Here is a 27,044-nt window from a genome sequence, read left to right as displayed (position 1 = left end):
ACTATATCTTACTTCTTAGCGAGCACAGTTTAAAAAACAGAGAAAGCTATTCAACCTGTATCTGTGCTATTTTAGTAAAATATTCCTTATGTACAGCTACAGAATGAGAGCCTAGGAAACGGTTGTGAGGTTTCTTAATACATATGTCCTTGTTTGTGCTTCAGCCATGTGTTTATACATCCATCTTAATCCGCAGGGTGTGAGGCTGGACAACACAAAACATCACGCCACATTAGGCATCACATCTTCACCGACAGAGAGATTTCCTCCTGTGTGCTCATACTTATGAGATGTCCCATCACTACCTCATCATCATAACTCAGAAAAATATACTGTAAGCACAGGGCGGCAATGGGCCAGACAATCACTTGATATTAAACAGGAATAATAAGCACCTAAGAGCCTCTGCAGGTCTTGGAGGATCATTCACACACAGTGCGTGAACACGGTGGCAGATCATATTAACAGTGAGCTCAGGGAAGTTGCGGTGATAACAGAATTTTAAAAAATTTATAGTAATTTGCAAAAAAGAAAAAAAAATGCATGGCAACATATCTTTACAAAAATAATATCCTGGTTAGTCGAGATAAGAATCCACTGACAGCAGTTTTGTTATTGTCACTTCTTCTCTCAGGAATCTGACGGCGGAAAATTGTAAAACCTTGACGGATAAAAACCAAACACTCAGTGTTACTGCAGACAACTAGGACCCAAGTTTTCACAAACTGACAAAATGAGTCTGTTCCCCATTTTCATTTGATGGTCAATGAAAGACTGAATGAAAGCAATTTGAGGCTGACTGATGATGGGAGAGGGGCTTAATCAATACTTTATCAGCCTTCAGGATATAGCCATACATCTCGGTCAGAGGCAGTGGCTTCTCCTTAGACAATTAAAAGCACCTTCTGCTATTAGCCTCACCTTTCAAATAAGTTAAATTGCAGAGCGTGAGATTGCCTTCTTGCACCATTAAATTAACTCTGCTGTTCCCTCTAGGTGACTGATCCCATTGGGCCAGGTTATTTGGAGGTTTCAGGTGCGCACACACATAAATGAAGACATACACACACACACACACAGGCAAAAAAAAAGAAGCACTTTTCTCATCTGGAAGTATATTAACCGAGGAAAGGTCAACGGCTCGACATGTAAGACAGACCCTTTTATCTGCACTTAAAGAGAACAGCAATCTGTAATGACTCCCCTGATAGCAATAATGAAAAGACCGCTCGAGGGGACAAGGGGGAAACACCGATCATTTAAGCTCTGCACATGTGTGTTTACATGACACTGAGTGTGTGTTTGTGTTAGAGAAATGCAATGAAAAGTGAATATGAGTCAGGGTGGGAGGCTTAGAAGAGTGGATTTAATCATCAGAAGAGAGAATGTGGATTCTCCAAATTGACAAAGTTAGCTGCCTAATGCAACCACTTTACTAGAAAACAAGGGGAGCCGAGTGGAATTGCATCTCATTTCACTTTGATGAAACAGGCTTGTTGACTGTTTACTTCCTACTGCTGAACAAGGACATGCCAAAGAGCGTCATTTATTCAACAATAATGCGAGTCAGGCTCACTGCAATTCATATATTAGATCTTTAAACCAGCTGAGAGCCCATGTGTAGAACCAACCTGCAAAACCGCACGATCTCCCAGTTTCTTTAGAGGGGAAAAGGGTATATAGTGTAGGACTGTGCGATATGACCAAAATCTCATATCCCGATATAAGAATTCTATCGTCCCGATAACGATATAAAATCAAAATTTAACATTTTCTGTAAATTCTGTGACTCTCGGGCAGCTCAACTTTCATGAAGTGTTTCCAGCTGGGCGTCGTGTACCTGGAGTCGAGTGTTTTAACCGATACATTTAGAAATAAGTTGTAACGGCCGCAGTTTTCTTTGTGAGTATTTATTACACAGCGTGCTGTGGGGAAAAGCCTGTTCTAACGTTTGAGTCTAAGGTTTATTTTTTAGCACCTGGCGGCTCTTTTTTACTCCTCATCTGTAAATAATCTGCCTACTCTTTCACTTGATTCAGTTTATTTTGAAAAGTCTCAACAGGATCTTGAGCTTTATTGTGAAAGGTTTATGTGGAAAATAAACGAGCGGACACGCGATGGTTTTACCATCGTTGTTGTTAACGACAACGCATAAAAACAGGCGCTTGTCCGTCCGTAGTGTAGTTATATTAAATATAAGAGAAAGAGATAACTTTAAGAAATTAATATAGCCACTACAGTGACCATCAAAACAATGAAAAAATATTGCTGTAAACTGTTTATTTTGTGACACCACGAAACAACGATAGCGTAAAATGAAACTATAGACGTTTTTATATCGTCATCCCATATATATCGTTATATTGAACAGCCCTAATATACTGTATGGAAATATGAGTGATTGGCAGTGTTGGGGAGTAACAGAATACATGTACCAGCGTTACGTATTTAAAATACACAATAAGAGTAACTGTATTCCGTTACAGTTACCCAAAAAAAGATGATAATTGGAATACAGTTACTTTGTTGAAATAAATGGATTTCACAGCGGTCTTTTCCTGTTTCATATGTTAGGCTATCCCCTCTCTAATTCTGGTAATTCCACGCATTGTCGGAATTAGAGGCTCTAATGTAAGCGTCATGTTAATCCTGGTGGCATCAGTTACACAATGGACCCAGAGCCAGCAGTGTACAGGCAGGAATGCATTTCTTACTTGGAAATTCTGACACCACTTCACATTTAAAGAAAAAAAAAGGGATGGGCCAAATCTGACCGTGCAATGCAAACTCTGTTTGCCAGCAACCAAGCTACTTTCAGCGTCAAAAGCCTCCACCTCCAACCCAAAGAAACATCTGAAAGTAAGTTCACTAGCCTACTGCAACTATTATGTTTTAGTTGTGGTAGCTACCTGGGTTATGTGCCACTTCAATGTACTATTGCTGTGTGATTTATTACTATTACTAAAAGCTACCCGCCACCAAGCTAACATTGTTAGCTGGCGTTAGTTCATAGACTGCTGACTGTTAGACTTGGATAACATTAAAAACCTGCTAGCTGCAAATAATCATGTGCAGTTCGGAAAGCAGTCTATGAACTAACCTCAGCTAACAATGTTAGCTTGGTGGCAAGTAACCTTCAGTAATAGTAATAAATCACACAGCAATAGTACATTCATGTAGTTGTAAAAAGCATGACATTATATTAAGTAATCTAAAGTATTCAGAATACGTTCCTTGCATTGAGTAACTTAACAAAATATGTTACAAACTACATTTTGGGGGCATGTATTCTGTAATCTGTAGTGGAATATATTTTACCTTCCCAACACTGGTGATTGGGAGTGTTTGTGTAAATAGCGTGGCCATTAATCAGCATCTTTCACTGATACTGACGTAACAGGAAAAAAGGTTGCTCTCAAATTGTGTTATCAGGCGTTCTGTTTTAGTCACCACCACAGTGGGTTGAACTTGGACGGGGTGACAACCTGTAGCAGCAGAACACAAAACAGACGATGACACATGAAAACCACAATCCCACCACCACAGATCTGTGTAGATTCTGTTATCCGTGAGCAGACAATCACACACATCAGAGTACACAGATACAAAGACGCTCAAACCACTGTGGAATTCCCCACCCATCTCCCACATATACAATAAAGGCATATGTTGTCCCAATCATGTTATATTTATATGCTCTGATTTATGAGTGTGTATTCACGTGCAAGCTTGGAGTGCGTTGCTATCCTCATGTGGTTTTACTTTCATGCCAGGGACCCATTTGTCTCCATTATCATCATACGACTCGAGGACGGAGATCTGTTAGGGCTCATGGCAACAGTAATGCCTCTGTCTAGATATAAAAAACAACTTCACTACCTGGACGTTTGTCATGTCACTCTACTATAGGACCAGGAACATTAGGAAGGAAATAGAGCCTCGTACCTCAGTAAAATTCAATTTCCAGTATTTCCAGAGGGCGGAACGGAAATTTGACTGATGGCCGTGCTTACGAAGCCGTTAAGTTTGGAGTATGTTTATGAAGCGTGTTTTGTCAGCTTTTTTGTTTAATGTTGAAATTTATGGCAAAATGGCAAAGCTTTGAGAAAAATCACATCCTCCGACTTTCCCCTGAGCATTTGTTTGGGTGATAAATATGCCATTTCAATCCAGGTTGAGAGCAAAAAGAACACGGGAAAGCTTTTTTCTCCCCCCCCACAGTGTTCTATAACACTTCAGAAAGCAAAACTGCAACCACCACAGAACCCCTGGAAGCATGACAAAGTCGATGCTAACAAACGCAGACAGAGAACGGATTTTCCAGGCCCAATTATAGGAGAAAATCTTTTAAGAAACTCCTGGCTCGGGCCTGAAGAAAAATGATGGAGACAGCTGAGCTATGTAATCACAAGGCCAGGGTGTCACGAGTGTTTAACGTACACCAATCTGATCAAAGTCTTAGAGATTATTCCCAAGCTCCTATTCGTTCCCACAAGTCTTTGCTTCAAAACAGCACCTTTACACTTCATCAGTGTGGACCACCATGTCCGCACCCAGACTGGGCTGCTGCGTTTTTAATAGGAAAACACACCTCAATTATAAAAGCCCAGGAACATAACTGTTTTTTCCCCCCACTAATTACCACTTCAAAACAGGAATCGGATCTCAAGGAAAAAGCATCCAGAGTATTGCTAATTGCCTTCCAGCTGGCTATAGGCCACATCACAGGTAGCACGCACACACAACAGCAGACGTGTTTGCTTTAGTTTCCCCTTCTCTCTGCATGATGGCCATTACATTTTGACCACCACCAGAGCAATTCATTAGCCTCACCATGTCCCTGAATACAAAACCGATGGCAAAGGTGAAGCAAAGCATATTACAAAATTTGTATTAACATAGGAGAATGTGTCGTTTAGAAATCAAGAAAATGCATTTTGTAGTTTGAAAAAAAGAAGTCGAAGGAGAAAAGGAAGGAACTGGTCAAAATGATAAAGAACGCGGCCCGAAAGCATCCAGGTGGTCCATTAAGAAAACAGGACTCATTTAAATTGCAGAATCTCAGACCAGCTGGAAAGTTGGGAATGACTCTGACCTACTGGTGCAAAAAAAAAAAAACCCCAGACAAACACAAAAAAAAAAAATGCATACACAAAATAATCAGTATGCATAAAAAGGAAAGACGTAGGTGGGACTGCGTGCATCTATCCAGTTTGTGTATATGTATGAAGTGCAAGACGGGGAGGTTTCCCTGGCCTATAATTACACCCTGGTGGGAGTGAAGCTGATAACAGAGGCCTGAGGATATCAACGTCAACAAGGCGAGAGGAGAGGAAATAAATAATTAAAAAATAAAAGGGGAGAGTAAACAACATAAAACCTTATCAAACGTAGGCTCTCAGACTGACACTGCTTTTTCATTTCCGCTTTGATAGTTATGAGATCCACACACACACACACACACACACGCGCATGCATACAACGCTCCTTAAGAAGACAAGCTGCAGAGCACAGCCCTCACAGTCAGTGTTTCTAAGTACACTAATTCAATTGATGTGCATGTATGGCAATACTCATTCTCAGAAATGTCACATAACGCCGTTAACAAAGTTATCATACACACCTGAAGCCAGGTAATTTTATTATCACAGCTGGGTTAACCATCAGCCTTTCTACTGACTTTTCTCGCAAAGCGATTTCTTTTTCTCTCATTCAGTGCATACACAAAAAAAAACATAAACAGCAAGTGTCCAGGATTGTTTTCCTGTAATTTACGGTGAAGTTCTTGCAAATATATTAGCCGTTATTTTCCAGCGTACCTACTGTAATCTACAACAGCAGTTTCTTACTGGAAAAACTATTTAGAATACTAACAGTTGTTTTGTTGCCAATAATTTTTGCACATTCATTGTGGAATCTCAATAAGCAGTTTATTATCATACGTGACACCTGCAAGTCACCATCCTTACAATCAGAATAAAGTTTACGGTCCTTCTTGAATTATGACAAGACAGCAGCTTTGTTGCTTTTCTATTCACTGCATTTTAGACAGAAAATGAAGGCTAGCTGGTCACGATTACTCAAATCAGAGTCCCAATTGTTACGAACTATAACCTAGCACTGTCCTAGCGTGCACAAACACCAAAAACCACATATTTACAACCACCAGTGTCAGAATAACCATCATGACCTTTCAAAATTAATGATTTGACTTAAAAATTTTTATAATTTCATTCAATTTATCTGATTTTTTTTTTTTTTACAGATTGTAAATAAACTACCACACCTAATGCTTGAGATTTACTAAGCAATCCATGTAAAATCCAACTAAGTGACTCCGTAAAGAAGTTCACTATAACATACGTTTTTTGTTGGGGGTTTTTATGGAAACTATTTCTAGGAAATCAGAATCATACAAACAATTTTCTACCTTCAGCAATTATTCTTTGAATCAATTGCATCTCCACAAACAGCAGAAAAGGCTGACTTAAGCCCCCAGAGGACGTCTAATTTCAAAATCTAAATTCAAATAACATCCATTGTCAGAATCAGATTGTCAAAATTATTACTTCGGTAAAATAGACTAATCATTTCATGCTCAGAATCATTTCTTTAAAAAAAAAAATAATAATAAAAATAAAAGGAAAAGTTGTGCATATTTGCACACAAAGAGGAACCTGTGTATCAGTTAACAGTGACCTTGATCTTATGACAAAACAACAACAAAATGTTACATATGGAGTTGACGGTCCTTGAAAATGTGGTTTCTTTCAGCATTGCAGAGCTCTGTTGCTATGGGGACAGGCCTTACACTGAGAAAAAAAGAAAATTAGGAAACACTGTCCTTGAGGCCCTCTATGGACTGTAATAAGCTGAATGCATATTACAGTTTACCCCTCTACAGACGGGAGCCCAGCCAATAACTCAGCAGGCAGGAGTGCACCATAAGTTTGCTGGACAGCAAATATTACACTAACACAAGGGATGGGACATTTATTGTACACTTTTGCGCATTATTACAGCAGTACTTAGTGTGAATATTGTTCCCCAAACTCCTGCTTGCACTGCCGGTATACGCTCGCACAGATTTAGCCCTGAGTTATCATACTACATGGAAAGCACATCCCTCTAACAGATGTCCTTTTCTGATAAGTAACCCATATCTATTCGGGACAGGATGACCTTATATCTTTCAAATGAGCCTGTGCAATGAGAGGGAGGAAGCAGGTTGCCAGTGAGCACAGGAGGGGCAGGGACAGTGTCATGGGCCTCCCAGTGTGGTATTATCCAGACTCTGTTCACCCAGCAGTGAGATGCTGATTTCTCCCACTGTCTTTCAAGTGAAAACCACAACCCTGTCCTACAAAACAGGGGGATATTAGCATTTATAAGACTAGTGGTCACTTCCCTATTCAGGAGCAGACGACTTCCCCATTTTTGTGACATGCTGGAAACAAGAGCGGAAGATAGTCATGCAAATTAAAGCCTAAAATGGCCCAAACAGCCTCCAGCTTCTAACCAACATACAATAAAACGATTCATTAACTTATTGACCTAAGCTCCTTGTTTTGTTTAATCCGGGGACTGTTAAAGTGTGTAAGAGTGGAGAGTTGCTGAGGGAGTGCAGTGGCCTTAAGTGGGTCCTTCATTTTCCTGTGTTTATTGAAAAACAAAGCACGTGCTTCAAAGTGGCTCAATTAGAGAAGAGAGAGCCACAGCTCGGGAACAGCTCTGGAGTGGCGAAGGAGGACTTCAGGGAAAACTTACGGCTTCTGGGCTACTCTCTGAAGAGTGTGAAGACTTCCTGGAGAGTTTGTGATCGTCTCAAAAAGATAAAGAACCATCATCATAATTCATTTTATTGCCTTCTGGGTGTGAACAGTTTCACTACCCTGCATTATTCTAGTCTGTTATGTAATTCTGTAAATCACAAACTTCCCAAGTTACCCGTTCAGCGTATCCACAGTTTATTTTCCTCAGACTTGGCTGTGCCCACCTTTGTAACTTAAGACAACTTTGAGTATCGTTACTTTTTCCGTTTTCTACAACAGTTACAGGACTACCACAGTGTCGTAACTTGATAAACTATTCGCACGTGGGACTGCTTTTAAACGCAGCACGGGAAGGAAGCACGCACTGCAGACACAGTGCACAAATAGGTAAACAACAGAATCGGTGTCATGTGCTCGACACAGCTGTAAAGTCGAAGTGTGGTTTGAGAGCACAAGGGCTTCGAATGCGATAACTAAACGTCACGGTTTAGGTTTCCGGAGTACTCACCTGCGAAACTAAAGGAATAAGCGTCTGCTCCACCGAGCGAGTTTTGATTTCCAGACCGGAATCAAAGTTACTGTTGCCGCACGGAGATGAAGCCATTCCCGCCGAGCTTTCTCTCCCTCTCTCCCTGATTGACACACACTCTCACACACACATACACGCACACACAATGCACGCCACTAACTGAGTTTACCGACAGCCTCTGCTTTGCTGTTTCGCATTTGCAAACTGGTATAACGGACTTGGGATTACACTCCGGGGGTTTCGCAGTCGGTCGTCGAGTGGCTCTCCACGCACGCACGCAGTTTTAATCCACTCCAGCTCGGTGGTTGTGCCGCTGCGCCCGCTAATGTCCATGTACTTTACTCAACTACGGCAGGGAGCGGACTGCAGCACACCACTGTGGGCAACCACGCACAGAGCACGCACACGCAGTCGGGTTTTCACTGCTGACTGCTTAAGTGGGGAGCGCTGAGCAGTTCATCAGTGCGTGCACTGCACAGTGACGAGCTATTTATGTTTTAATATACAGTACGTGTTCACGCACGTGGCAATTACACTTACGTCATTTAAGTATTAATTACATTTCAAAATGATCTATAGTGCGCCTCGTGTGCAACAGAAGGGACATTATAAAGGGAAATGTATCATTAATTGATGTAAATGTACTTTTTTTTTATTGCTTTTGAAAATGAATGGAGATTTCATGGTTCTGGGCATCAGAGAGGAAGGGGCATTGCCTCCCTCACACCACAGCTCTGGTTTGATCTCTGAGACACAGAATCCTATGTTATCCCCTGGAGTGTGAGAATGCCTTACTCTCCCTCTGGAAAGCCTCACCAGATATACCAATTAAAACCAGGCAGCACTAAAGCACATGGACTGGGATCTTATGAAGTTACAAATGTTACCCTTTGTCTGTCTTGAGGGAAAACATTCATTTTCATGATGTACCATTTGATGTCCTCTAGGCTGTGAAACTAAAAAGGGATCTCGAGTGACTGCATTGGTAAGCCTGCAGTAAAGTTCTTGTGTTTTAATTCTGCCTCCTTATTTTGGTGGAAATCAGCTAAACGGCACTGAACGCCGATATTTTGTTGTCTGGATCTGCCTGAATTCCTACAATGAAAACAAGTATTTCCTACTCAGACTTTAATAAATGACTGAAAATTTAGTTATGAAAGCTTTGCATCACTAATGACAGTCATTTCAGTTAGAGGTGTTGCTGACTTCCTTTTACAACCCTTTCCCCCCCTCTGCTTTTCATTATTTGGCCATGAGAGAGAGTCAAAATATGTATCTCTACTGAACTTACCCAGATGTATCTCCCAAATGTCCAGTCCTTTTACAGATCACAGCCTATGTTTGAATTCTACAAACCTGAGGCTCTTTAAATCTTTTCTTTCACACTCCGAAATGAGGAGGAAACGTCTCATCCTTGTAATGCCTCTTCTTATTTCGTAACCTGGTGACTTGTATCCGCAGAACAGAACCGAGTGTACTTTATGGTTGCCTGTATCCGAGGCCGACCAAACGACTGCCAAAATTCTCAGTTTCCTCAAGCAGGTCCGGAAGCTATTTCTAACTTTACAAGTGCAGTCAGTGGATGACAAGTGGTGAGAAACGATTCACATTACAAACACAGCAGATGGCAGAGACCAGATACGGCTTATAAGCACCGTGGCACTGTTAGTGACGCCTTTTGCTGCCTGCTTTATCATCACCTATGGTGGCTGGCTGGCACTCTTGTGTCAGCAGTGGAGACAACTATTGTGTTTGTGTGAGTGTATGTGTCTGCCACTGTCAGGCCTAGCCAGTATTTATTTAAAGCCCCAGAGCTATGCTTTAGTCTAACCCTCCCTGTTTACATTGGTTTCACTCCACACACATACACACATATATACACAAGCAGACATGTACACACCCACACAAATACACACTTTTGCAATGCATCATTATGAAGGCATGCAAGTAGGTTGGCTGTTGTGTGGACAAGGTTCTGTTCCACCTTGATGAATGGCTCTACTACCAGCTAGATAGTATCTGTATGTTTCTTGGTAATCTGCACTGAGGCTCTTTTCCAGCTGATAAGGCGATAAACTCCACTTGGGCTCCTTTTTGCATTGTGGCGTATTAGCTCGTTTTGGCTGAAATTATGCTGGTCACAGCTTTTAAGTTCGAGTGGAAGACTGAGATAAGAAATATGATACATCCTGTAACATTTTGACTGAAATAGATTAGTTATCACCAAGACAGATAGCTTCGAGTACACAATCTCAACCAAACGCAGTTGCGTGTCTGTTCTTGTTTCTTTCCCTTTTTTGTCATCGCCACATCTGAGCTGTGACACTGACTTGTTTTTCTAAACAGCATCTCATTTGTTCTGGAATGTTCAATATTTGCTCTTTTGCCTCTAATCTCTTTGAGGCATGCTCCATTTTTGACAATTTGCCTGAAATGGCACATAAGCAGGGAGTCCCTGATGTGTATGTTCGTCTCGCACAGTCCAAAGGTATTGCTCATTAAATAAAAGATGCTTGTGCGTGGTGTGATTGTGTTGCTAACAGCTGCTACTGTCTCTTCCCGTGCTTTAGAAGTGCTGACTTCCCTCTCTCGCTGGATCATTCCTTCTGGTCGTACAGCTCCTGGGACGGGAACTGCTGAGGCTAAAGAGATAGTGATTTCGCAGTCTACAAGATGTAAAATGAGTGCACTCAGTCATAGTCCCCTGCTGGATAAGTAGATTGAAATTTGGGGATTTCAAAGGGAGGATTGTGGTGGAATGTTGATGGATTTTTTTCCCCTTGCATTTTTTTAAAACAGTAGAACATTTTCAGCTGGAGGAAACAACCCATGCCTGCACGAAAGCATGCTTTTAACGCGCACGTTTGTGATCACAATCTTCCTCACACATTCGTACAACATTATTTTTCATTGTTTTTCTTAGCAGCTTAATGCAGTTTTTATGCACAGCTTAGAAATTCATGTAACCTACAGCGCGCCGATCAGATGAACTTAGGTCTTGCACGTAAAGCTGCCGTGGCCTTGACAGAGACCTGCAGCTGAACTCATCCCCTTAGCACGATACAGTGACCGCGGAGACCTCTGTGAAAGAGAGGAGTTCAGGCTGAGGTCAGGCGTCCTGTTTGGCTGTTCAGCTGGATTTGCATTGACTTTATTTAACTTACCTATGGTTATGTTACGGCTTAAAGGTTTCAGTTGTTTGTAATGTTAGATGAGTTTAATCCCAGGTGTTTATGTTAATACAAGCTGTGGTGGTCAGAGGATATTGCACTGCCTGAGTGAAAACAATATGCAGAGAATAACAGACACTGGCTGGAAAGACATTTTAATATGTTCAAAATAAAAAGGAGAGTTAAGTACAAGTGCTAATAAGAAGCGGGTCATGCTATCCTTCTGCCAAGGAGGCGCCCTCGGGGACAAGACAAATTTAATTGTACATAAACAAAACCAGGCAGCAGCAAAGTGGCATGCAGACACCCCGGCCCTGCAATCTCGGCTTTTCCACGTCTCTATTTCTGCTGTTACATAATCGCGGACACCTCACATAGCCTCATTATCATTCTGTTTTCATCCAGACCATCTTTTTTCCTTTTCCCCCCCCTTTTTCTGAAGGCTGCCTCGCTTGTCAGAGATGCTTTCTGCTGTTTGAAATAACAAACACATGGGGCCGTGTGGAGATGACACACATAAATGGTTATTAGTTTAATTTGCATTCTCGCACGCAAGTGCGCACCAAGATAATCCCACTCCTTTCACCTTGAAGAAAGAGCTCGGAGAAAGTATTCACAGTAAGCTGTTGCAAAATGCTGTTATCACTTGGGAGTTTGGAATTGTAAAAGCATGACTATAGACTCATTAGGTGTGCTTTTGTAGACTCTTGCAACCACAGAGGCAAAGTATGCCTTTTTCTGGGTTTGAAAAACCAGAACACTATTTTATTAGATATTTAAAAAATATATTAGGTCTCTTCATCATCCATCAGCCCATAAGTACTCTTGTAGAATATAAAATTTAATCCAGTGATTCCATAATTTGCTATATTCTAACAAAACTATCTTCAGAGATCCTTGGTTGCACCTGTAGGTAACAAATGGTACAATAAAATGAATGAGTGGAACATTTAAAGACATTTTGTGCATTCATTCATCCTTGTGAGATTTTCACAATTTTGTAGACATTATTTAGAAGTGTGTTTATACATTTCTGTCACAATTCAGACTTTCTGAAGTAACAACAGAAAGAATAGTATTAAGTTTATCATTAATGTAACATGAAAAGTTCTATATTTAATGAAAACACAGAAAAAGTAAAGAAACCTGCATTTATATCCACAACATTTGTCATGATACAGACTCCAGACTCTGTTAAATAATCATAAATCCATTACTGTGGATTTCTTATCAAACTGACCTTGCTGACATACACAGAATAGCAGGAAACAACGTTTTTATCTTCCAATCATAACCACATGATGAGGCCATCAGAACTGATGCAGAGTGCATCAGCTGGATAAATTAAAGTACTTTCTTTGTAAATTGAATTACAAGAGTTTGTACTGTGTAAAGATGTGTTCACATAACCATATACACCCCGTTTTCCACTTTATGAGAGATGAATGGGATCTTTCCTAAGTAAATCTCCCCTCTCCTCCAATGACCTGTTACATTTGATCAAATTAATCATGCATTATGTAAGCAACCACAGAGACACAAGCGGATGAGAGATAATACAGATACTTCGTCACAGATGAAGCTCTTTGGCTGCATCTGAAAATGGCTTTTCTGCCACTCATGAGCTGACACTCCAAAGATGAGAGCCATAGGGTATCCTCCACATGGCGTGCGCCCCATAGAGAGGTTGTCTCACCCTGCCAAGTCTGTCTAAATCCTGCTTCACTGTGAATGAGGAGGGACAACAATAGCAAGTCGGGCATAATCTATTTTCTGCTGAAGTGTTGGTGACAGGGTGTCTGTTTTGTCTTTGTCACACCCGTATACCGTAAGTCAGCTTGGTCAGAGGTGAGCCAACACAGGCCCAACACTCTCCCTTTCTTCATCCTTTCTCTCTTTCCTTATTATTTGGGCCTGTTCCTGTTTGTCTTTGCTACACTGTCATTTATGATATGACTTAAGGCCTCACAGTCACCATCATTTTCCCCTCTGATCCTGTCAAATAGGTGCCCCGAAAACTCCTTGTTACAAAAGTGTCAGCTGTGCAAGCCCAAAAGACCCAGGGGGCTTTTTTCTTTTTCTTTTTTTTTCATTACAAGTAAGGTTGTCTGGCTAGCAGCTAGCTCAGCTGCGATCACTCACCCTCAATATAGAGTGACAAGTAGATGATGCAGTCTGACACAGCTCTGTGCTTATGCTATGGCGTGTTGATTGTTGAGAGAGAGTTTTAATTGAGATTTTGATTGAAATGGCACTCACTTGCCCTATAAGAGCTAGCGTCTCTATAGTACATACACATATTTTATACAAATCCACAGTTGTATATATTTGTACATTGTCTGATGCAGTGTGACTGTCCTTCAGGCACAAGACAAGAGAAAATCTCCAATCATCCATCCTGCTAAAATATCTCCAAATAAGGCTCTAAATCTCCAACAGTTTTGTTTTTGTCTGGCCTTCAAAATTCCCTGTAGGGGAGATGAAACGAAATCTCCACAGAATAACAAATAATCACCTCACTGTTATCCTATTTTACTTTAATTCAGCCATGCTAGAGATCGAAGATCACACAAATAGCTTATTATGTATACTATTTTATTAATGTTATAATATCAATACAATACAAATTAGAGCATATTATGCATAAGGTGTTACAATGAGTTATAAAATGTCCTTTGTGACTTAATAAAGGGGAAAACCCTTCCCTTCCTGTCTTAGTGATGTTTTGAGGCAGCTTCAGTGCATCTTGGCATTAATTCTTCACTTTTCGCTCCTACTACTCTAGTCAACAGTGTCGCTCGATATTCTCACTTCAGGAGTCAAAAGTTCAGGTTTTGCCTTCAAATTGTTGCGCGTCTGTAGCGTGTCTATGGATTTGTGATAGCATTACGCCATCTACTGGACTCCAATCGGTAGCGCAACTACAACTAATCCTCCCCGAGATATCTGTCACTAGTCCACAGTAAGCACCCATATTGTAATTAAAATATTAATATTATTAAAATAAGTCACGTTATAGACGTGTGTAAATTGTTTTTAAAAAAAAATAACATTCACTGTGCTCAAAATGTGGAACCGTTGTCACAACGGTACCGTTTAGCCCCGGCCACATTTACAGTAACTCCACAACTTCAGCTTTCAAGATGGCGGCGGCCGTAATTGAAACATGCCATGTAGCTTGTTGTGCAAACAGGACGCCAAATGTTGTTTCTTGGGGTCGCGGAGGAACTATCGCTTATGGGACATGTAACTCGGTGGCTCTATACGACCCAGAGGTAGGACAGGCCGTCACTTTCTACTGAGAACCCGCTGTTAGCTGTCACAGCCAGCGACGAGCATGCTGAAGTTTTAAATGGGCCGATATTTGTTTTTATTACTCCAGTAAACTTGTTCTTTCTTTAGGAGAGGAGAGTTGTAGCTCTTCTAAACGGACACACCAGCAGAGTTAATGCGGTCCAGTGGGTTCACAGAGAGGACAGCGGTGAGTGTGGAGAGAATGGAGCTGATGGCTGTCAAACTGCTTGTGTGTGTGTGTGTGTGTGTGTGTGTGTGTGTGTGTTTGTTTGTTTGTTTCCGTTGTTGATCCAATGCTGCTCGTGCTGCCACAAAGGCAGCTGTTCCTTAAGAGCCTCGCAGAGGTTGCACTCGTGTTGAGCTATATTCCTGTCAGGACACTGTGCAGGTTAGTCACCTTATTCTGCAGGAAGCCTACAGCGAGCTCTTCAGAGACTCCTGGCACATTGAGAAACTATATTCCAAAAACGTTGCCATATGCTACAAGATTTATGTTTACAGTAGTTGTTACTGTGTTATGTGCGCCAAACCATCAAAACCGTGTTACTGTTATTGTCACAGCTCCAGAGGGTCATCTAGTCTCAGGAGGATCAGACAATCGGCTCATCCTCTGGGAAGCTCAACAGGATGGAAAGGTGAAGCAGCCGCAGCACATATTGCTCATACTGTTTCTTACACCTTGCCACCTCTTTAAACAGCTAGTAAAGCAAGTGCATGCTCCTTGGAGAAATGTTTGATTCCTCTCCATAATAATGGCCATACTTTCTGAAGTGATCTCCATCATGATTTGGCAGCATATAGGGTAGCACAGGTGGATTAAAAAAATAAATAAAATGTGATGTTTCCAGTTTATCCAGTCTGTTGAGTGTAAGGGCCACACTGGTCCAGTATGTGCTGCTGATGCCATCTACGTGGAGGACTCAAAGATACTGGTGGCCTCCTCAGCATCAGACTCCACAGTTAAACTCTGGCTCTGCTGTGATGCCAAACAAGGTAAGAGACAAAAAAAAGAGTGACTGATTTATTCATCAATTACAGTTGCTGTGATTCCTGAAATTGATAGTTACACTACAATTCTACTTATATTAAACTTGAATGATGTTCCCATAGAGAGGAACAGCCCCTCAGCTTGGATTTCCTGCTTAGGATGTTGAAGCAGCCCCAAGAACCCAGAGTTAATAGTCCGAGATGGCTGCAATGACCATAAACAGTAGTAAACACATAATAATATTCTGTCCTGCCACTGTTGTGTATTTGTGGCTCACTAAATAAGCCAAATAAGCTAAATACGCTTTTCCTGGAATTCATTAACTCAGGAGTAACTCCCGAGTTCCCAACAGCTAACTTCCTTTGTAACTGGAAGGCAGCATAATCACAGAAGCCCGACACAAAATCAAGAGTAATTGAATTAAAAGGATAGAAGCTAGAAGATCTTATTTCATACAGTGGATGAACTGAGGGGCTGCGTCAAGACCAAAGATAAGCTAAATGAGGATAATTTTGAACGATGAATCATTCAAAGCTACTGCAGTTCAGTCTGAAACAATATGGAGCTGGTTAAGAGTGTGATTAGTCAGAAGTTATGTCTTCTTCTTATGAGGCATGGCTACTCTAAAGATCTATAGTTCTCTTCACATATTGTTTGATGTGTTTCAACAGAGATCCCTAAAGTGGTAGCACTGCAAAGCGTTTACCACAAAGAAAAAGCAATCATTTGTGAAGAGCTTTAAAAGAACAACATTTTTGTGTCCTTTAAGATTTCACAAGATATTAACTAAATTACATGACCTGGAAACGTAGGGGGTCTACAGCCACAAGCTAGAATGCTTCAGCATCCTTTCCCCTCTATATACCAACTATTAACTGACATATAAAATGTTAATTATTTGAGTTTATCATACTGTTTCTGATTACCTGTCTAGTAATGGCTTTCAGAGAGCATGGCAATGTTTGTAACTTGATTAGCGCTGTGCTGCAAAACTATTTAGGCTTGTCATGTGTGCCACAGCACTTACAGTAGACTGTCTTCATGGTTCAGTGGACTTACTTACATTTAAGAAGAATTAGATGTATTTATTTGTAAAGCTTTACCTTCAAAGCTTCCAAACTAACTCACTCTTCTCTCTGATATAAATCTTAAAACTAAGTCACCATGTGCACAATAATTGGTTACAGGTACCGATCACCTTGCAAACTGAATGAGCCTCAGACTTTCCTAACTAGAGTCATAAATTCCCCTTGAACATCTAAAGGCTTCATTATCTGATTGTTCTTCTAAAGGGTAACGTGTATGTTTATAAACGTAGGTAAAACAACTTGCTGGTGATTTAAAAAAGAAATAAAAAGGCCAAATTTTAGATGGAATTTTTTATACCCCGTATCATACAAAGCTGTAGAATTATCCCTGGTAAAAACTGTGAGCATCTTTCGTGTTCCTGTCTGTCATCCATGATCCTTCCCTTGTTTCTAGCTGTCCCCCGTGACGTCTCCTCTTTGCTGAGAGTTCTCGTCCAGGTCTCAGTGCAGAAAAACATTAATGAAGCCTGACAGTTGTCGAGCTCAAGCGTGCGTTTTTGTGCACTAGGCATCACCTTTGGTTATATTCCCAGTTAAGAATACAGTCTATTTCAGATCGGTGCTGTTTGAAGAGCAGTGGCTCGAAATGTACTCTCTTCATCGGCGGGGGGAAAACTCTGTGTCCACATGTATAATGTCATCTGTATTATCTTAAATTATTTCCTGTTATTACATCGTGTTTAAAGTTTAATTTCATGTATGTTTCCTTTCCTCAGCTGAGTGCCTCCATAACTTGTCCTTTGGCAGCGGTTTCATGATGGATGTCTCTCTGGTACTGTTGCCAGGCAGCAGAGGTAAGCCTAAGCCGTTCATCCATAGACATCTCTTAAGTTATGAGACACACACACTCACACATACATTCTTTTTTCCTCTCTTGTCATCCATCTCAATTTACACGACTGCTTTAGAGCCTGTAACTGAACGTCATATTCAAACATTCAAAACTCTGTCTCCGTTTGAAGTGTCTCGCGTCATTTTGCCTCGCAATTTTACACGCTTTTCTGTCTGATTCATGCTGTGCTGCTTCCTTTCCATTCCGCTTCTGTTTATAAAACCTAGATGGGGATGTAAATGCATGAAGCCTGCTGTGAGAGCGAGAGTGTGTGTGTGTGTGTGTGTGTGTGTGTGTGTGTGTGTGTGTATGCGTGTATGCGCGTGCTTTTGTGACTGTGTGAAAACTTCTTCTCACAGTTCCCATATTGGCCTGTGGGGGTGATGACTCTCGGGTGCATCTCTATGTGCAGGCCGATGGGCAGGTAAGCTCGGGTTGATATTTCTTTCAGGAAATGCTCTTTTATGTTCTTTGTGTGTACGCTTTCCTTTGAATTTCCACAGTTAGAGGGCAGTGTCTGACCCTTTTTAATCCCTCTACAATAGCTGCAGAGAGCCATGTCCCTGCAAGGACATGAAGACTGGGTTCGTGGAGTGGAGTGGGCATCTACAGGTGAGTGGTAATGTGTGTAGACTCTTTGTATCAGCTGTATAAGAAGGTTATTATCGTAGTAGAGTGTACGTGTGACACATTTAATTAAAAATCAAAGTACAGTAAGTCTTGAGCGATCTCTCACTTCATTTTATTATAATAGTTATAATAGATGCAACAATTGATTGAAACGTTTGCAGTTATATATGTAAACACAGTATGTAAGGCAAACAAAGTCAGCCGTTGGTATGGCCACCTTTATTCTTCAACATAGGCTGAACTCTTTCGAGCTCTCTTGTAATTTCTTTATGTAGTTTTAGGAATATTTCAAAAACCTTCTTGAAGGACATTTAAAGCTTTTCTTTGGATGTTTGCCAAGGAATAACTTTGAAAACCTGGAAAACTATTGCTAAAGACGGCTTTGAAAAACTGGAAGTCTTTCTCCTTAGAAGCAAAATGTAAAGATCTGACGGCTGACTAAAAGGTTTTGCACAAAGACACAATCATGCTGAATCAACATTCAGTAACAATCATTATTTTATCATTTTTAGTTATTAAAAATTGAATAAAATAATGTTTGTTACTGGTCAAAGAGTTCTGTGGGTAATAAATGTACTAAGCTTACTAAAAAGGGACCTGTTACGGGCACCGAACATATTAAAGAAAAAAGGACTTGATAACTTTGTGGTCTGGAGTCCCTTTATCCCTTTATTTACCCTTTTTATCTTATTTTCTTTTTTCTGTTATGGTAGTGTTTTATCTTCCAGAGCTTGAAAAGCATGCGCTTGATTTCTCACTTATCTTTAGTCGATCTTAAGAAAGCGGGATAATGCAGTTTCTGGGCTTTGAAAGAGTTAGATAACATGTTGCTGAGTAAATGCTGAGAGGTGGGAGTAGATTTCCTGTCCTGGCCTTTAACCAATTTGACAAGAAAGGCTGACATGTGGTCTTTGACCTTTGCAAATTGAAAAACAAAGAAGTGGAAAGGCAATTTTCTCCTCGCAGACCCAGAAAATGTCTAAAGCATGCATGTGGTTTCCATCTTTCCATGCCAAAGTCCAGCCTCACCATCCACTGCATTCAGACTATTTTGATAGCACCCGGTAATGCATGGATCCAATCCAGGCTCTACTAATTGTGTAACCCTCTTCAAGGGCACTTCATTACTGCACTGTTCTGACTGTGTAAAAGCTATTTCATCTCCTTAACCAACCCTCTTCACCAGTGTCTCCTTCCTACTCACAGTCTATGACCTACTCGGTGCTGCCAAGCTACGAGCCAAAAAAGAGAGAGAATGAAGTTTGTTTATATGAAGTATTCTCACAGGAATGACAAAAACCCTCTCTCTGCTGCGAGGGTAGTTAAATAAATCAGTCTGTTCTTTTATGATTCGACAGATGGCAAATTGGAGCAGTAGAGGAGCAGTTTATCATAGCTGTACAATATTGGGGTTCAGAACATGATTTCTAGTTTTGTATTTCTCTCTTTTAATCTGTTTTTTTTTCACTAGGTTTAATTATACGTTACTTTAAAATCAGCTTGACATCTGTCATGCACTAAAAGCTTTGTAGAAAGAAGTCTCACTTGAAAGGCTTTTAATATGTTTGCTATTTTTCCTCATAATTAAATGGTCAGAAAACATGGCCGTGTTGGCCTTTTCGCAGACTGTGCAGAAACTGCAAGATTAAGATAGTGAAAGTATCATAAATTAAAAGTCAAAGTTAAAAATGACTTTGATGCCCAGTTCTCGTTTTAAAAACACTGTTGCATAAGAAGTAGTCACCACTGCGCGTCGTTTCGGCACAGTTTGAGGCGAGTAGCAAAACAAATCATGGCTGTCGTTATCATTAGTGTCATTATGCTATGATTGACAAACTATAATGGCTTCATCCTTCTTATCCCAGCATTCTGGAGGCCTTTGGTGGTAGCAACACAGGACTTTTTTTTTTTTTGTTATATCTGTTTATCTTGGCAGAGATAAAAATGGAACGGTGGTTACTGCACTAAAACTAAAACACCAGTGTGAGAGACGGGCACACTCAGGAATAGTGGCATGTGCTTTGTTTGCCACTTGTCGGCGCGTATTTGACCCGCATACCTGTGTTCTGACTGGCTACATCACACTCAGCAGCAATCTTCTCCTAACTAACAGATAAGTGATCAAAGTGAAATTAAACATCTAGCTGAGGCTTTAATGCTCATTACAAGGCTGAAAACTAAGGCTCAGTATTTAATTGTCGCACGTGGCTCGGCTTTGACCACTTTAAGCACGATGAGCTCTGCTTGAAACTGAGTGCTGAAGCACGCTGACTTCTGTTAGAAATCAGTGGAAGTTTTATTCAAAGGTGCTATAAATAATGATTTTAAATTTATGATGAATCAAATGACTGTCTGTGGGAAATTAGCCTACACTCTGCATAACTTTATATATTTTGTTTTAGCCACCAACAAGCTTCTGGCATAATTCTGACTGGATATTTGCCACTCTTCTGCCAAATATCCGCATTTTAACCATCTAGTTGTTGTTTTGCAGTGAAGTTGAAGAATTTGAAGGTATTCTTCCAACTTTGTTATTCCATCTCATTCATTCCATCCAGAGCATGATGCTACCACCACCATGCTTTCCAGTTCATGAAGGGGTTGAGCCTTGATGGTTCATGGGTTGCTTCTAACCAACTTCGTCTTATTTGAGGGTAACAGTTTGGGTCTTCTTCCAGACCTTGGCAAAGTTTTGACATGCCCAGATAAGTTGTACAGTTCTATAAACTGGTGATTGTGGAATCTGCAGCTGTTTAGAAAAGCTTCTGAAAGAGACTTGTCTAAGCCCTGACCTCAACCCTATTGAAAATCTGTGGACTACGCTTAAAAGCCGGGTCTGTGGACACCAATCTCAAATAATTTTAAATTTGTACACCCAGTTCTTGTTATTTAAAGTCACGGAAGATGTACAATTATTCCACACAGAACAGTACAAAGAAGTGATGAGGTTTTCAACACGTTCAAGTATACTAATGTGTCTGATCTCTCTATGGTTTTTTGGACTGTCATTGCTTCTGTTCGCACCAAAACAATACCACTATATTTCATAATACCACACATTTCATTGAAGGACATGATCTGATTAAATAAAACGATGCAAAGTGAGGATAGATTCTGCAATAGAATATTTTAAGAGCCGACACAAAATAACTTTGTAGTGAAGGTTTTTGGGTTTTTAACTCTCACTCATTCAGGTGGGGAGCTGTTATTAGCCAGCTGTTCGCAGGACTCTCTCATCAGAGTGTGGAGGCTGTGTGCCAAGTCTGGCACAGACACCCATGCAGAGGACAATCACAGCATCATCAAAATGAAAGAGGACATTTTTGAAGTGAAGGAGAGAGGTGAGTGGGCCACCCAGGCTTGATTATAAAAGGGGCGCTAATTAGCCAAATGAAGAGAGAAGGTTTTTGAAGGTTTAATGGCACATGATGGTTACAGACCTGTATGTATGTTTATACATAATTGTTTTTTTGTGTGTGGAATTTTTCAAATTTCATGCAGTTGTTCTCGTAATCAGACACTATTTCCTGTGGAGGTTTTTTTGTTGTTGTTTTTAAGCTGGTTTTTTTAGGCTTCATTTGTGTTCTTTCTACAGATAAGTCCTCGGTGTATGCTGTGTCCCTTGAAACGGTGCTGGCAGGCCATGAGAACTGGGTGTATGGGGTTCACTGGCAGCCTCCTCTCTATCAAGGTACCTTGATTAAAACCTGGGAGGAAATGCCTGCTATGACGCCCATTTTTGGGCATGCACTTGCATAAATTTGCCAGTAGGTCATTGCTACAATCTATTAGTTAGTCAAAAACACAATCAGACCATTTATTATAGATTCAGAGAAAAAAACATTTCAATCACTTACTCAATTTCCACAGCTGGTGGAAGTAAATGAATTGGCTTGGACACAAGAGGCATGTTTTTTTTCCCCTTTTGTCTTTCAGTCTTGGCTTACAAAAGCCAGCGAGAGACTGTGACATTTTAAAAGGAAAAAGAAAAATAGAAGTGTTAAAAGTTATTGACTTAATTAGTCCTCAAAGGAATGACCGATGTATGCGATAAATTCTTGCTTTAAACTCTGGTTTACATATATCTTTGCTTCAGATACATCAATACAAACAATCTTTTATTTTTAATTTATAAGTCAACATAAGTTACAATAATTATGATGCAGACACATGTGTCCAAACTGAAAAACACTTCACGAAATGACAGTTGCACTCTCCCTGCAGTTTGGTGGTCTTTGCATGGAAAGCAGTCATGCCTGCAGCTATCTGTGTGTTTGGGGAGCAGAGAGCTTTTAACCACAGCACCATCATTTGTGATCTTGTCTTGTTCTTGGTGTTTGTTGTAAATAGAGAGCAGTCAGTTTGAAAAGAGCAAAACATGTTCATCAGTACTCCTTGAGTTTTTGTGCTGCACTAAAAGTAAAGAGGTCGCTGAGATGATTAAAATAAGTAGTTAAAAAAAAACATGCTATGAAAATTTGACTGTTCAAATAATTTGCACATGCGGCCGAGAACAAAGGATGTTGGGAGTAGGATGTACTTCAGCTGAAACGTGATAAAGATGGAGAAGCACTGGCCTAATGATCAACTGTTAAGCAATTTTTTGATCTCCATGCTTTTCCTGAAAATAGATCTCTTTATCTCCTCCTGCAGGTGGCGAGCTGCAACAGCGTCTCTGTTTGCTCTCCGCCTCTATGGACAAAACCATGATCCTCTGGGCTCCTGAGGAGGGTTCTGGAGTGTGGATAGAGAAGGTCAGTGTTGTGCATGCAGGTCCACAGAGCCTACACACATATACAATAAGTGAATTCAGTCATTCTTGATAGTCAGCACAGGGTTTGTTCACACATCCACGGAGACTCGCACACCCACCTCCTCAGTCTATTTTGGCCAGTTTTCCTTTCAGTTGCTTGTGACATGATCTGGAGCCTGAATCCCCCCACCCCCCACCCTGCACCCTCCGCCCACAGTATCCCTTCTCCTGCTGTCAGTGCCCTTGCGTCAGTTTCCACTCTCCCTGACATTGAAGTGTCAGGAATAGAAGTGATAGACAGTGATGAAGAGGCGCTGAGCCCAGCACTGTGAGTTTAGCAAAGCCGGTGTTGTCCTCCCCCCATCCTCCCTTCTATTACTTACTCACACTGAGCCCCCCTTTTTTAACAGCCCATTCCCTAACACATCCAACAAGAGATGGAGAGGCTGCTGGTGGAAGATGTGCCATAGCCTCTGACTGCAGCACCTTTCCTATTTTTTTTTTTTTTTAATCATCAGTCTTTCTTTTTGACTCTTTACACCCACCTTTCATAATGTTCTCCTCCCTTTCTTTTTCTATCCCCTTCTGACATCATCTCTGGCCTCCTTTTCTTCCTCCCCCCTCCACCTCGTGTCTTTGGTGCCCAAACAGCTGCTGTTGTGCTAGAATGAGACTAAATTTAACTCAAGTGTGGATGGCAAAGAAAAAACAGTTCTCTGCCCATCTGCCCCACAGCTTTTTCTTTTTTTGTGCAAAGCCTATTCTCATGTGGTTCAGGGCTACCTCAGAGTACCTTCCTTCATACCTGACACTTACTGCATAGGCGTCTGATACAAACTACTGCCAAAGATATGCTCGGACGCAGAGGCATCCCAGAATGGTGGACCAAAAATGCTCTCACACACACATCGCACTCATCCAGTTGAACAGAAGTGGCTGACCTCGTCATGGCAGGCACCTCGGCTGTGATCACATTCTGCAGTAATGAATAAGATTCCACACTTGATCAGTTGCATTTTTGCACCTTTGATCTCATCGTCCACATTCAGAGCGACGAGCAACAAAGACTACAGAAAGGAGAAAATTCTAAAAGTCTAGAATCCGACAAAGGGACGATGATTACGACCTGAAGCGAGCATTGATGTCACAAATTCTTCCCAGTATGATTAGACAAAGCAGTCAGAGGGGAAAGAATAAGCAGCGATGGGCGTCAAGTTTAGTGCAGCCAATCTCCCTCCATAGCCAGATTTTTTTCTCTTGATACCAAGAATAAAGAAATAACCCCCATACCTGAAATAAGCTTTTTGCTGAATGTAAGAGTGCATAGCATACGAGTCTCTTCCTCTCTTTGCTCTCCCCTCCATTTCTTTTTGAGATTCAAACCCTTTGAACTGACAGTTTCCCCTGCCTGCAGACGCTTTGTCACTTACACCAGAAACACACAGGTACAACAATGACACCTTGAATTGAATTAAACTCAATTTATATAATGATATGTTTTTGGGAATTAAAGGCATTTGAGTGTTTTCTCTACCCTCACAAAGGTTTTCTTTTTTGAGACTAGCATTTTTTTGGGGGGGGTCCCACAGAGCTAAATGACCAGCCATGTGTGCCTTAATTAGCTGTTTTTTACAAAGAAGCGCTCCACTTCTTTACGCTGATTAGAGTAATTGGTGAGATTTAATGGAGAGCAGGGCTAGCAGTGGGATGGTTGGGGCCCACCGCTGCGTAAAGCACATCTCACTAACGAGGCACACTGGTAATTAACATCTTCAACTGACCACAGTGGGCCACCACAACGCCTAGAGGGATTATCAGTTTGTGTGTGCGTGTGTGTCTGAAGATAACCTTTTATTTAGACCTTGGCGTATGTATCCTCCTCAGGGTACACTTAGTCGCATGGCAGATCACAGAAAGCAACAAAGTCCAAAGAGAGTTCTGTTTTATAGATGACGCTACAAGTAGTTCATTTCATGCAAAGTGAGTCTGTAGTTAAAAAAAAATCAGCAAGTCAACCGTGTCAGTAATGCAAAACATGTGATTTTTATTATTTTCTTTTTGCAAAAATCTTGAGCTACATGCCATTTCTTTATATTTTTTCCAAGGACCCAGACTTTCTTGTAAGTTTTTAAAGAGGTCTTGAGCAATAGTTCTTCGAGGTTTGTACATGACCATTTTCATAGGAATGTGTTTGTTTTAAGTTTATGATAAGCTACCTAATGTTGACCTACGAATCATTCAGGCACAAAAAGGGCACCTAATTCGAGAAATGAACCACACATGACAAACAACGCAGCAAACAACCATTTTTAACTTGCATCTTTAGACCCTTTATTACTAGCAGTCTGTCACAAAAGCACATATTCTGCCGTTACGTTAGTTGGAAAATACCAAAGGAAGAAATAAAGCAAAGACCTGATGGAGGCATTTGGAATTTCTGCATCGTCTTTGTGTTTGCTCTTCACTGAAGACTCATCAGAAATGGTCTCAGTGGAAAGGTGGCTGTCAAGGTTTAGGTGTGGCATTAGAAAGGAGGTACAATAGTGAGTATCTACAGCCATGCTTTTCATGGTTTGGAGCTGCATTTCACCAGCATGATCCATATTGCAACACGATCAGGCTGCGCTGAAGAACAAACCAAATATTAATTTTAAAGTTCGTTAAAATGGTCGTTTGTTCCTTACGTACTGTTTTTCCATGTAGTTTTGTATGTTTCATGAAATCACTGCAGCCATTTCCCATCATTCTTGAGCAAAATTAAGAAACGATAGGCGGCCCAAGACTTTTGCACACTACTGCGTTACTGAAAATTGAAAACCTGAAGAAGTTGCATTGGGTTCTGAGATGTATATCAGTTTTCTCTAAAAATTAAAGACATTAGTTTCTGTTGCTGTTAACATTATGTGTACACAAGCGTTAAAGTACTAAAAAAGTGTTTTTAAAAAGAATTAACAAAGACAAAACCAAATCATAAACACAAAAAGCTAAAAAAAAATATTCTTTTACACGAAAACATTTTTATCTGTACTTCCTAATGAACCACTTTCAAGTTGAAAATGAATTGCCAAATAATATTTCAAGTAATAATAAATAGGCGGCCCTTTTCTGTTACAAATAGTGTACACGTCATTGATTCATTCTTATTCTGTCAGATCTTTTCTGAGGCAAGCACAAATATTCCCACACTGTAGATTATGCTAAATGTCTGCCAAGATAATTAAGAGAAGTCCATTTTTGCATATATCATGGAAATAATCATTCACTATATCTTTTATTATATTTTACACGCATTGTATTTTTTTACAGGACTGAGAAAAACCGAAAAGCCGCTCTCACCATCTTTCAGTGTTGCTCCAAAAAAAAAAAAAAAATGTGGGTTTTAATACCTGTGCTTCATGCTGAATGGGTTTTCTCAGTATGGCTAAGCTCTCTCTCTCTGAGAATGATATATACCTCCCCATTTTTACCGTCCTTGTTCTATTACTCCCAAATACTCCCACTACCCACTGTCCAGCGATAAGGCACACCACACATCCATATTGTTCCTGCTCTCGTAAACAAGACAGATGACGGCTTTTTGCCTCTGCGAGTTTTTACACGATTTACGGCTGCCCCTTGTGTGCAGAATTTTAAAATCAATCTGCTTAATGTTGCATCCCGTTCTCTCTCAATCTCGGCATCTATGTTTCTTCCAGGCGGTCTCTCTTTCCTCTCTCTTACTCTGTCTCTTTCTAGATGGCTGGAAGATTGTGCCATTCAAAGTAAAGGCATGCCTTTATCGCTGCCATTAGTTCCGCTGTGTTTCAGCCTGCATACGGGCATTATTTTGAAGGTCACTGTTGACCAGTATATGCAGGCGAGAACGTAGGATGATTGAGATCCTCAGTTTACTTCCACATACAGTACACTGCCGTAGCTAAATTATGTATGTTCTGCTGATACTGTGTTTTTGCGTAGCCTCTTAAGGTCTTTGTTTGATACACATTGT

The 27,044-nt window shown here is 40.7% G+C and overlaps 2 protein-coding genes across 3 annotated transcripts in view; one reads left to right on the top strand and one right to left on the bottom strand.

Moving 5' to 3' along the window:
• Positions 1–8,765, bottom strand: part of ctnnal1 (catenin (cadherin-associated protein), alpha-like 1) — a 54,222-nt gene extending 45,457 nt beyond the window's left edge. For both annotated transcript variants that reach the window (XM_080296394.1, XM_026157469.2), the window contains exon 1: positions 8,281–8,765. In XM_080296394.1, the coding sequence (XP_080152520.1) occupies positions 8,281–8,376 (96 nt within the window). In that variant the 5' untranslated portion in view covers positions 8,377–8,765. The remainder of the gene's footprint in view (positions 1–8,280) is intronic.
• Positions 8,766–14,580: 5,815 nt separating this feature from the next.
• The window catches only part of elp2 (elongator acetyltransferase complex subunit 2), a 33,642-nt gene continuing 21,178 nt past the window's right edge, over positions 14,581–27,044 (top strand). The window contains exons 1-10 of the mRNA XM_026156276.2: positions 14,581–14,746; positions 14,874–14,952; positions 15,327–15,400; positions 15,614–15,758; positions 17,558–17,635; positions 18,033–18,097; positions 18,219–18,285; positions 21,498–21,644; positions 21,899–21,994; positions 22,957–23,057. Coding sequence (XP_026012061.1) covers positions 14,615–14,746; positions 14,874–14,952; positions 15,327–15,400; positions 15,614–15,758; positions 17,558–17,635; positions 18,033–18,097; positions 18,219–18,285; positions 21,498–21,644; positions 21,899–21,994; positions 22,957–23,057 — 984 coding nt within the window. The 5' untranslated portion in view covers positions 14,581–14,614. The remainder of the gene's footprint in view (positions 14,747–14,873; positions 14,953–15,326; positions 15,401–15,613; positions 15,759–17,557; positions 17,636–18,032; positions 18,098–18,218; positions 18,286–21,497; positions 21,645–21,898; positions 21,995–22,956; positions 23,058–27,044) is intronic.

This window comes from Astatotilapia calliptera, chromosome 22, assembly GCF_964374335.1.
Source record: "Astatotilapia calliptera chromosome 22, fAstCal68.1, whole genome shotgun sequence".
NCBI classification, from domain to species: Eukaryota; Metazoa; Chordata; class Actinopteri; order Cichliformes; family Cichlidae; genus Astatotilapia; species Astatotilapia calliptera.
The sequence above is the reverse complement of the archived record's forward strand: the minus strand, read 5'-3'. Positions and strand labels throughout refer to the sequence as shown.